Raw genomic sequence first — 12,777 nt, 5'->3', positions numbered from 1 at the left:
AAATCTGGCAAACAGAACCTCTTAAACTCTCCAATTTACACATTATATCTTGGTTGGTTAATCTGCACAAAAAACAAATTGTAAAAATTATAAACTGTGGTTTTAAGGCAAGTTATGTGAGTAGAGTATTTGTTGGCCCAGTGCAGTGACTTGTGACCACAGCGATAAGTGACATTAGAGGTCACGTTCAGAACCAGGCTGACTTTTTACCCCTATTTCCAATCTTTATGCTAAGCTAAGCTAACCGGCTGCTGTCTATAGCTTTATATTTAACAAACAGACTTGAGAAAGGTATCAATCTTTTCATCTTACTGTCAAGAATAAGCATATTTCCCAAAATGTCAAACTGTTCCGTTAAATGGCATCTTCTGAGAAATAAAGTGCTGATCAGCCCTGTCATTCTTTCTTGTGTAATATAACTTCTCATTTTGAGGCCAACTCTGTCTTTTTTGTTGTTTTTGTCTCATCTCTACAGTTCTCCTTCTCTTCCTATCTGACTTTTGTTAGTTCTTTGTTTAAGTCGTCCTAACTATTGAAGTTTTTGGAAGTCCTTGAAGTCTGTTTCAAAGATGTACATTTTTTTAAAGGACTGTGCCACAGTCTTAGTTTTATAAAAGCTAGTAAGACAAATTTATTTTTCCAAACTACACTGTACGTCTGCACTACATACAGTATAAAGTTGTCCTCTCATTAATAAATAGATACTCTAACAAATTAACCTTGACCTCTCTTCATCCCAGACTTGGATGGCACATTGCGTGTTAGCATCCCAATGGAGGTTCCTCTCCGTCCTCTGCTGGGTGGGAAGGTAGTGGTGCCATGCTACTTCCAGGACAACACCGTTGACGACCCCGGTGCCGTAACTGTCGCCCCGCTCTCCCACCGCATTAAATGGACCTACGTCACCAAGGAGAAAGTCACCACAATCCTGGTGGCATCAGAGGGAAAAGTTAATGTGGAAACAGAGTATTTAGACAGAGTGACAATGGTCAACTACCCACTTGTGCCCACTGATGCCAGTCTGGAGATTACAGAGCTGAGGTCCAAAGATTCTGGCACCTACCGCTGCGAGGTGATGCATGGCATTGAGGACAACTACGACTCCGTGGATGTCCAAGTTCAGGGTACGCCGCAGAAACATGAAAAATCTCATTCACTTTGGAGCATTACAAAATGAGAGTCAAGTTCTATCATAGTTCATCTAAACATCAAACAGACAGTGATGGTTCTATCTAAAAGGTTTTCTCAAACTAAAGGATAACAAGATGAGTTCAAAGGTGAAACTCCTACAAAATCCAATGTGTTGTAGCCAAAACACTGCCTACCATTTTTACTTTATTGTATATTTTCCTCAAAGATAATGCTTTAAATGCACACTTAGAACCCAGCAGGTAATACTGCATAGTAAGACTTTCCTCTAGAGAAGTTATAGGAGGTCTGAAGGAAATCTGTTAAAAAAAAATATGTATAACGTGACCTTTGAAAACAGTAATTCAGTTGGCTGACCTTTCTGTCATTAAGACATTTCTGTCTAATCAAGTACACTGTCTTGTGATTTTTGGTGAAAGTCAAGCAATACTGCTGTTAGAAAAATTGGCATTAAGAGTTGAAAGATATTCCATCATAGGTATTCTGTTAACTTTCTATGATTCATAGGTATTGTGTTCCACTACCGAGCCATCTCCACCCGCTACACCTTGACATTTGAGAAGGCCAAGGCAGCTTGTATCCAGAACGGTGCCACCATCGCAACTCCAGCCCAACTTCAGGCTGCCTACGATGATGGATACCACCAGTGTGATGCTGGATGGCTGTCGGATCAGACTGTCAGGTAGTATTCATCCATTCATTCATGCTTATTTTATTCAGGATTGCAGGTCAGGCTAGTCTGTCACAAGGATACACAGATCAAACAAATTCACACTCACTCCTACAAGCAGTCTAGAGCTTCCAGTTCACCTAACCTTTATGTTTTTGGACTGTGGAAAGCATGCAGAGGAGACCCAAAAGGACGAACTGAAAACTCCAAACAGATAGGCCAGCAGAGCTGAACATATGACCTTCTTTGCTGTGAATAGTGCATATCACTGAGCAATAGTGCTGTGGTGCCAATTTACACCAACAGAAATGCTTTTTCAGATGATCAAACAGTGTCTGACCCCCAGCAATTTCTGTAACTTTCCAAAACCAACAATTCAACGAAATAATGTCCAGTACCATGTTACTTTTACCTGTTTTAAGTTTGATGACAAATGTTAAAACAGATTAATGTACAATTACCATGGAAATAAAACAAAATTTAACGGTAAGAGAACTGATATCCAGCTATTGACAGCCATCTCTCTCGTCATCTCCAGGTACCCCATCCATGAGCCACGTGATCGTTGCTTTGGAGACAAGGAGAACTTCCCTGGCGTGAGAACCTATGGAGTGAGAGATGTCAACGAGACCTACGACGTGTACTGTTTTGCTGAGAAGATGTCAGGTACTCTTACTCTAACAACATGTTCTTGTTTATTATGGTCAATGACGATGTAGTTGTATGAACGAGGATGACCAAGACCTCTCGTGCCCCCAAAGAAGGGCTTTGATGATGACGTGGTATGGTTTGTGAAGAGCAGGGGGGGGAGGGTGGGGACAGTTGAGGTGGCCAATTGGAGGTGAACCACCTATGACTGCTGTAACCCTGAAAACAGAAGGAGGTGCTGCGTCAGAGTGCAGCTGTACGTCTCGAGATCGGGCAATGTGGTTGTCTCGGAAGTTCTTGGGAGTGTCCAAGGGCAAAGGGGGTAGGTCAAAAGCTGGTAGGTCCATGAAAGGATGAAGGATGAACCTCTGGATGAAGGTTGGGTATGGAGGGATGAAGGAGGGTCGAGAGATGGCATAAAGGAGGGTTGAGGACAGGGTGGCAAGTGGAACCAAGAATGAGAAAGTGGACAAACTGGTGATCGGGATGGTCCATTGGAGCATAGTTTAATTGTTTAACGTATTGGTGTGATTGTAAACAGTGCAAGGTGGCAGGATGAAGGAAATACACCGTGCTAACCGAGCCAGCAGCTAGCACTATGGTCAGCTCCACCCTCTCGTCCAAATATGGTTGCTTCTGGCTCCAAAAATCAAACATAGCGACAGCCAAATCCAAGATGGCGATGGTCAAATCGCTACACTCGAGGCTTCGAAACGGCAGTTCGCAAACCAATGGGTGACGTCACGGTGACTATGTCCATATTTTTTACAGTCTATGGATGCAAGTCTGTCACAGGTCGCTTGCAAACTGAGACAAGAGGGGAGAGAAATGGATAAGGTGTGCCTAAATACTCTGTTGTGTGGAAATGGGATGTGTACGAGGCGTGGTCTTTGTTCCCGAACTTTGTTTATAAATCTATAAACACCATAAAATTGAATCATCAGTGTTTCGGTTGGTTTGGTTGTGGAGTTTATCAATTACTTAGCTACCTATTTCACCTGTTCATCCATTCATTTCATGTAATTTTTTCACCTGTTCATCTATTAATTTTATGTATTTATTTTAACTTACATTTAGCTAACTATTTCACCTTTTTATCCGCTACTTTTGGACAATTATTATAAATGTATGTATATCCTCTATTAGCTAATTATTTAAAGGTGCAGTGTGTAGAATTTAGTGGCATCTAGTGCAACTCACTTGACAGAAATGGAATATAGTTTTCATAAGTATGTTTTCAATAGTGTATAATCCCATGAAAATAAGAATTGTTGTTTTTTCATTAGCTTAGAATGAGCCCTTTATAGCTAAACAGGGGGCTGGAGCCCGCCATATCGCAACACCATGTTTCTACAGTAGCCCAGAACAAACAAACTAAACATTGGCTCCAGAGAGGTTCTCTACTGTAGGTTCTTCTACATGCTTGAAAGTGGATGGGGGTATTCAGTTGGTTGCAATCTGCAACCTCACCACTAAATGTTACAAAATTTTACACACGGCACCTTTAAAGCATTTATCCACTACTTTTAGCACTACTTTCTCTTCTAGCTTGCTAACTAGATTTAACGTACTCTCAATGGCTTGAAGGTGTTATAACTGACTCAGGTTGGTTCAAAGTGTGTACCATACATTCAGCCTATTGTAGCTGTTAGCTTACTGGTTATTGTGACAATAAATCGATTAATAATCTGCATCACATCAATTTGTAATGCTATTGTTATGGTTGTTTTTATTTATTTTTTAAATCAAATTATCATTTCTTTTCCACAATGTACCCCCTGGCAACTGCAGAAGTACCTCTGAGGGAACAAACACCCCTGTTTGGGAGTCACTGCTGTAGTTACATCAAACCTTTGTGCTGATACTCAAACACAGTAGACAGAAGCATTGCACTGACTGTGTTTGTCTCCTTCTTCTCTGATCTCTCCTCCCAGGCAGAGTTTTCTACTCTACGTCTGTAGAGAAGTTTACCTTCTACGAAGCAGGAGATCAGTGTACAAAACTCGGTGCCCGGCTCGCCAGCACCGGAGAGCTTTACTTGGCCTGGAAGGCTGGCATGGATGTGTGTAATGCTGGCTGGCTGGCAGACAGGAGTGTACGTTACCCCATCAACATCGCCAGGCCTCAATGTGGAGGAGGGCTTCTAGGAGTGAGAACCGTCTACCTGTTCCCCAACCAGACAGGATACCCTTACCCAGACTCTCGCTACGATGCTATCTGCTTCAGCGGTAAATCCTTCTGATACAGTTTATTATTTTCATTGCATTGTGGGAGCTTATTTTGTGATAAAATAGCTGTTTGATAATGGTTATTTTCTTCTTTAAGATATAATTTAATAATGTCAGGCATCTAATCAGAAGTATCAGTATCAACTAATCAACTTTCTGATTAATAATACTTAAAGAATGTCAGTCTTATCAAGCCATCCAGGGAATTTTAAATCAAGCCTGATGCAATCTTGTGTCACAAACAGCTGGTGAGGATGAGGGTGCTGTGCCTGGGAGGACCACCCCTTTCCCAGACATCATCCGCATAACACCTGCCCCTGGGCTTTATCCAAGCCTCACCCCCTCACCTGGAGGTGAGGAGATCAAGCGTGGAGAAGTGGACACCCTCTCCCCAATGCCCATCCCACCCAGCGTGGTGGACACATTCGTTAAAGTGACACCTGGACTGGATCTCACAGATACTGCCATGGCTCCCACAGGTAAGTTGGTGACGTGAGTGATCAATAATAAAAACCTGTTGGACCGTATTTGATTATCTATGTTCTCTGCATGCTTCAACCTGTTTTACAGAAGCCTTTGGGCAGCCATGTTGAACTTTGTGATTTACTCTATTTGGTCTATATATATATATATTTAGACTTTGTAAGATAGGAAGCAACTCTGTCATTATCCTGACTTTAGTGGAATATCACTGCTGACACAAAAGTTTGTTTCCCTAAACCAAAAATATATCAAAATGTCTGTAAAAATGCTGTAAAAACATATTCAAGTATTCATGCAGCATAATTTCAAACTCTCTAAGGTATCCACTCTCATGCTCTGTACTGTTTTTATTGAAATATGCTGCTAAACAAACCACTTCCACAGACTCATCTCATGCATACCTGCGGGTCAGGAGCCCCACTCACTCAGTCATTGCTGTCATTGGCAAACCAAAATGTAACCACAGGGTAGCCAATAAAAGAATAATGACTTATAAATGTTCAAGCTATGAGTAAATTACCACAATGAGGGAATACAGCTAAGTCTAGACAAAGTAAAAATGTAAAGAAAAGATATAAAATTACACACTTTCTTCCTTGTTTCCTGGTCTTTTCCCTCCTCCCTCCTCCTTCCTCCCTCTCCACCACAGGTGTGGTGTTCCACTATCGACCTATTACAGGCCGGTACACACTGACCTTCCTGGAGGCTCACAAAGCCTGTCAGAGTATCGGGGCAGTCATCGCCAGCCCCCAGCAGCTGCAGGCGGCCTTTGAGAAAGGCCTGCACCAATGTGACGCCGGCTGGCTCCGTGACCAGACTGTCAGGTGAGCTGGAGGCACATAGACCAATATATCTGAGTCTTACACATACTGTATACTAGGCTGATCAAAAACCAGACAAGATTTTAATGCTTTTTATTTAGAACTTATCTTAACTCCTTTTTCTGCACAGAAATGTCTAAATTTGTTCTTGGATTATGCTATTGGTAGAAGAAGCCAATCCCAGGAGGGATATTTTAGCAAAGCAGAGCTTTAATATACTGCACCAACATCCTCTTTCATGCTCAGGTATCCCATCGTGTCACCCAGAGATAACTGTGCTGGTAATCTACCACACATTCCAGGAGTCAGATCCTACGGCCTGAGACCTGCCAATGAACTCTATGATGTATTTTGTTATGTAGAACGTCTGGAAGGTGAGGAGCATGAACCAACTCACACCCTGAAGCAATTAAATTACTAAAATTTACATCTACTATCAACATTAAATGTTTTTTCTTAATATCTATCTGTCTATCTTACATATTTGAACCTTTCTGAATGCTTCTGTCTCTCTCTAAGGTGAGGTCTTCTTCACCAGCGACTATGACAGCTTCTCCTATGAGGAGGCCGTGCAGCACTGCCAGAAACTCAACACCACCCTGGCCACCACCGGCCAGCTGTACGCAGCTTGGAACCAAGGATTTGACAAATGCCGCCCAGGCTGGCTGCTGGATCGCAGTGTCCGCTATCCCATCACAACTGCCAGAGCCCACTGTGGAGGCGGCCAGGTGGGGGTCAACATCATCTATGCCTACCCCAACCAAACAGGCTTCCCCGATGAGCACTCGCGCTATGATGCCTACTGTTTCAAAGGTAGGAAAGGGTTGAGCGTGTTTATGTTTGTATTTTAGATTTTAATGAATTCAGTTTTCATGATGATGATGATGATGATGATATGCATTGTTATTATATTGATATAACTATTTATAAGTAGCAGTATTGACAGTATTGACATATTACAATATGTACAGTATACTGTATGTTAGTTACCCAATGCCATTTATATCCAAATTATACTACATCTGAAACTGACTCTGGCTTATCTTATTTGCCTATTCTTCTCTATCTCTTTCTCTATCAGCTGAAGTCCCCGTCATCCACACTGAAAATGAAACCAGAATCAACTTGACGGTGGTGGCGGTGGATGTTATCAACAAGACAACAGTCACAGTTGATCTCTTTGCTCCCACTGGTAAGACAGTTGTATGAAATTGTTTTATTTTAGTCCTCATTGTTACCCTGGCTCTGTCTTGCAGCTATAATTATAATAATTTGTTGAAATACATGGCCAAAATAGTTTGGTAATTAATACTGTCATTTATCTTTCTATACATCATTGTAAACAGGGCAGCTGCCTTATCCTTGTTGGAAGTTTTACAATGCTCTGATTTGTTATTCTGTTTTGTTTGTTTTTAGTTGAAACCACTGTAGATTACAATGAAACTGAAACCAGCATGAATATTACTGAAATAGAGGAGTTTATCAACCAGACAACCATCACTACTCAGCAAGTTGCTCCTCCTGGTAAGAACTGGAGACAACTGCATAAATGAAAACTGTCTTAATCTTTTAGTCTTCCAGTTAATGCTACGTAATTTTCAAAATGGATGTTTTTTTCTGTAAATGTGGCCACAATAATTAAAATAAATCACACAATTTTCTTAAACAAGATTAAACAAAGGATAGTAGCAAATTAATTCTTAATGTTTCCCCCAGTGAGACCCGTTTTACCTCCAGTCCATGTTGATGTGTCAGGCTCTGGTTCAGCTGATCATTCAGCCAGCGGGGAAATCTCAGGGGAGTCTAGCACCTCCGGCACCAGTGGTGACGCCTCTGGCTCTGGACGGGATGTCATCTTCAGCGGTCGCACTGACATCTTCTCCGGAGACCAGTCTGCCTCTGGAGATCCACAAGAGGCAGAAGGGGGAAGTGTTTTAACCTTCACATCTGGAGAATCGGGTAGTGCATCTGGCTCTGGATCTGGGTTTGACAGACAACACTCCGGCTTCGGTCAATCAGGATCAGGTTTTACCAGTGGTAGCGGTGGCATTAGCGGTAGTGGTGGAGAGTCATTGATCACCATATTGGATGGGAAGATGGAAGAGGTGTTGACCGACCAAAAACTCACTGAGCAAGAGTTAGGCAGTGGAGACTTCTTGGTATCGGGTATGTCCGGATCAGGAAGTATGTCCGGATCAGGAGGTATGTCTGGATCAGGAAGTATGTCTGGATCAGGAAGTATGTCCGGGTCAGGCACCAGTGGATTCTCTGGCATCTCATTTGTCGATCACAGTGGCATTGACCTTACAGTCCAGCCGTCTGGTGAGCAGGAGGTGTCCGGGTATCGTCCCTCTGGATCAGGGTACGCCAGTGGTTTTCCGAGTGTTTTTCCATCCGGTGCTTCAGGCAGCGGCTCTGCCTCTGGAGACTCTTTCCAGCGTCGTGGTGATGTCATCTACTTAACAGATGATGCCGTGATGGAGGTAACCATGAAGCCACTGGAACACGGTCCTGAGCAGGGCCGGGGGGTAGTAGAGGTAAGCGGGGATCATAGTGGGTCAGGGTTCCACTATGAAATCAGTGGCTCTTTGGACCGAAGCTTGCATCTCTCAGGCAGTGGAGCCCATCATGAACAACCGCCCACTGAGGAGCTTTCTATAGCCCTGCCACCTGGATCCACGATGACTTATCCAGAGTACGTTGCCAATCTTCACCAATCAGGACATGAAGAGGAGGAACAGGAAAGCCGTGCAGGACCTACAGTTTATGTTGTGACTCCGGATGCAACCTACAGCAGCCCAACCACAGCACCATCAGTGTCATTATCAACCCCTGCTGTTTTGGAGGAGCCTGAAGCAGTAGAAGGTATGTGGTTTTGGCGTTTGCTGTAATTCTGCTGATATTATCCTGTATCATAAAACAAAAAAGCTGCCATGTTCACACCTTCAACATTTTGGGAAATACACTTATTTGTCCACCAAAATACTCTAGGAATTCTCCTTGTGATGCAGTACCACAACATAAACAAACAGACAAAATAAAATCTCCCTCTTTCTGCTGTCAACCCATGCAGACCCCTGTAATCCAAATCCCTGTGGTTCAGGATCCTGCTCTGTGCAGGGAGAACTCGCTGTGTGTCAGTGTCCTAATGGCTTCACTGGTGAAGACTGCTCAACACGTGAGTCACTAACACAGCATATGGCACCATGTCTTAAGAACTAGAAAAAGCTTAATACCAATATAGGAATCCCATCTTTTATCTGATTTTAAAATATCATGTATATTGTGCATAGAATAGTCTAATCTGTGTTTTTGATGTGTGTGTTTGTGTGTGCAGCTGTGCAGGGCTGTGCTGAGGGCTGGTTGGAGTTCAAGGGCAGCTGTTACCTCCACTTTTCGGAAAGACACACCTGGTCTGAGGCCGAGCAGCGCTGCCAGGAGCTCAACGCTCACCTGGTCAGCATCAGCTCCCAGGAGGAGCAGCAGTTTGTCAACTGTGAGTATCTTTGTGTGTGCAAGCATGATTTTTTTTAAGGGCCTGTATACAGTATATGTCCATCTATGTGTTTTGCATGTATAAACCATTGACTGTATATAAAGATGGACATAGCCAGGCGTGAATGGAGCTGGTTTGAAACCCCGAGTTGCTGCTTATGGTCGACGCCATCTTTTCTGTTTGGAGCCAGGACCTTCCAGACAAGGAGTGTTGCCTTACACACTCTGGAAACATGCCCCGCTACCGCTGACCGAAGCAAATGCTAGTTTACTGAGAATGCTAGCAATGCACACTTTACTTAATGTTAGCCACTTTAGCTAAATTGTGCTTACTTAGAGGGCCCAAATTTAATGATTGAGACCATAATGACATGTTGAAAAGAATTATTGACTTGGTATTTCCAGAGAGAAGTTTATGCTTTTTGAATGGGAGTCAGTTGGAGCCATGGATTTTTCTCAAGCGGTGGTAGTTGTCGCTTGGTATAAACACATACTAGTGGTCATTTTAAAGCATATACTGTATGTAAAAATACCTGACATAACATGTAAGTAAAGGGGAGAATTTCTAACTTTTAAAGGCTATGAATGCTACATCACTGTTCAAGGATGGGAAGCCGGTGAGGGATCATGTCCTTATTACTGTAGTGGTGACTTCTACTGATTGCTCAGGGGGCCTGCAAACAGTGGGCTGGAATATGGAGGGGGTTGTGTGAACCTTACATCGTTTGGTACTACATTGTAGCGTTCATACCATTGCATTGATTTACTTCGTAGGATCATTATGAGTAAATATCAATTTGGCCAGCATAATTAATGGGAAAAACATGTTCAATTTGTCACAAAGATCAAATCTTTTTGCATTGCAGCCAATGGTCAGGACTACCAGTGGATTGGACTCAATGACAAAGAGGTTCAGAATCAGTTCCGCTGGACAGACGGCACTCCTCTGGTGAGCATAGTCTATTCATTTGTGTGCTCAGGAACTCATCATAGCTCATTGTTAATTCTAGTGATTCGGTTGTATTACATTTCTCTGTCTCTACAGATGAACCTTTTGTAGAATTTTTACTTTTTAAGTCATGCAGTTGATGCTCAATGATATCTACTTTTGCTCCATTACTCAAATATTGTCTTTTACATCATACCGATCATCTTTTTAACCTCCTAAGACATTTGAGAACTGGAGGCCCAACCAACCAGATAACTACTTCGACTCTGGGGAGGATTGTGTGGTGATGATCTGGCACGAGGGCGGTCAATGGAACGACGTGCCCTGCAACTACCACCTTCCTTTCATCTGCAAGACTGGACCTGGTAGGCTTTTGCAGCTGAAATATTATATGTGTCTCTTGTCATGGGTCCAGGGATCATTGCTTTGCTCTATAGACAACATGGGAAAATTTGCTTGGGTTGCCAAACACGATAGAACGTACAGTTGGATTACTAAAAGGTTGGATTTACTGTGTAGATTGTCTCTAAGCCACTGAATGTAGTTTGTATTTATAAGTGGTTTATTTTTGTATTAACTGTCTGTGTGTCTGTCTCTGTCAGTCATGTGTGGAGCGCCCCCTGAGGTGGAGCACAGCCGGCCAATGGGCGGCAGCAGAGAGCACTACCCTGTCAACTCTATAGTCCGCTACCAGTGTGATGCAGGCTACACACAGCGCCACCTGCCGGTCATACGCTGTATGGCAAATGGACAGTGGGAGGAGCCACAAGTGGAATGTACAGAAGGTGAGTTTGCTGAGAAACGCTGAAACATGTATTTTCTTCCATACTGTAAAAATGTTTTTATATTAAAACTTTATGCAAGTGTAGCTCAGACAACAGTGTAATATTATAAAGCATATTTCTGACACTAAATCCCTTCTATTATATAACAGACCTTTTTAAACAACACCTCATACAATACTGTTTATTCATGCCAATAGAATTCAAAAGAAACTTTTCATGCATTAGAGGTGGTGGATCCAAGTTAAATTTGGACGGTAATAAAGAAAAAGAAATGCAGAAGAATTGGAAGACACAGATACAAGTAGGAGATTTAAACCTTGAAACAAACAGGGCATAAACTGTAAAGCGTGTGAAACTCTTTATTAGTGAGACGTGTAATGTTTTGTACACTAGAAGTACACCTCCTGCAGAGCTTTCAACCTTACGCTGGTGAGGAGCCCATGGCAGCTTTTGAAATGAATCCTTTCGCCACACCACTCACCTCAGGGTAATTTATAAGACTTTTGGCAACTCATGTTTACATGATGTCATCAGTATGCGTCCCTTTTCTCCCCCAGCCGCTGCCAACAGCAACAGGCTACACAAAAGATCCCTCAGGAGCAGAAGTAAAGGGGTGAGCAGCCAACAGGAACAGAAGAAGCCGCTCTGAGCAGGACTGAAAGGACATACAACAGAGAGTCACTAAGGACCCCTCTTATAAAGAAGCATGAACACCAATGCCAATGCCCGACAAAAAGATAACATTCCCGCCCGTGTATATACAAACACTAAAGCACATTTAGACAGTGATGGTCTCTAATTGACTAATGTTTTGGACCTTTCAGTGTCACTTTGCAACTTTTGAAGACAGTTTTTCAGAATATGTATTTATAGCATCTAATTTATAGCTGTGATCCAGTATTTGGAAAATTATTATCTTAATGCACAAGTTTAAATTTAAATCAGTTGCCAGCACTGCACGTAAAGTAAGAAAACAGAAGATCACCCAGTGATTTAAGAGGCTTTAGAGTGACAAAGTGCAAAACAGCCCAATAAAAGTGTTTTTCGATTGCAGCTGGATTCTCTGAAGTCAAACACATTGTTACATAGATTGTTGCTAGGCTTTTTTTTCTAGATCTGTGTTTCTTAGTGTTTTTTATTTGGTCTTAGACTCTAAGGACTAAGTGTGTGTGCTTCAGACTGGTGAAACCAACTGTTTCTTACATGGTATGCCAAGACAGTGATTCTCAAGCTTTTTGGTTGTGACCCCCCCCCCCCCACCGCCATCGCCATCAGAAGAGGCTTACAAAAATTTTGTTTTGCCTTAAAAAAAATCCCAAATCTGAGTAAAACAAAAACATACATTTGCACAGTAGAAATGTCTTTTTAATGTCACAAACCGTCTCTAAAGTGCCACCAAAATGATCTCGTCACAACCTCAAACTGGAGAACCACTGTGCTGCGACACCACCACAGTATCAGATATACTGAAATGATTGTGCTCTTCCATTTGATGATGAATAGAAATCCAAGTTTAAGATGTGATTAAAGTCACTGCAACAGACCTGGA

The 12,777-nt window shown here is 42.4% G+C and overlaps 1 protein-coding gene across 1 annotated transcript; it reads left to right on the top strand.

Annotated features, from left to right (window-relative positions):
• The first annotated feature begins 736 nt into the window (after positions 1-736).
• acanb (aggrecan b) lies at positions 737-12,777 on the top strand. Its single transcript, XM_042410625.1, has 17 exons — positions 737-1,124; positions 1,657-1,831; positions 2,358-2,485; positions 4,402-4,695; positions 4,941-5,174; positions 5,828-6,002; positions 6,246-6,373; positions 6,519-6,812; positions 7,081-7,191; positions 7,416-7,523; positions 7,716-8,864; positions 9,073-9,177; positions 9,337-9,495; positions 10,361-10,443; positions 10,664-10,808; positions 11,046-11,228; positions 11,786-12,777. Exons 1-17 carry the CDS (start codon positions 773-775, stop codon positions 11,875-11,877), a joined length of 3,915 nt encoding a protein of 1,304 aa, XP_042266559.1. The 5' UTR covers positions 737-772; the 3' UTR covers positions 11,878-12,777.

The sequence above is a fragment of the Thunnus maccoyii genome, chromosome 5, assembly GCF_910596095.1.
Source record: "Thunnus maccoyii chromosome 5, fThuMac1.1, whole genome shotgun sequence".
In the NCBI taxonomy this organism is placed as follows: domain Eukaryota; kingdom Metazoa; phylum Chordata; class Actinopteri; order Scombriformes; family Scombridae; genus Thunnus; species Thunnus maccoyii.
Note: the sequence above shows the minus strand (reverse complement) of the source record. Positions and strands in the feature narration are given on the sequence as shown.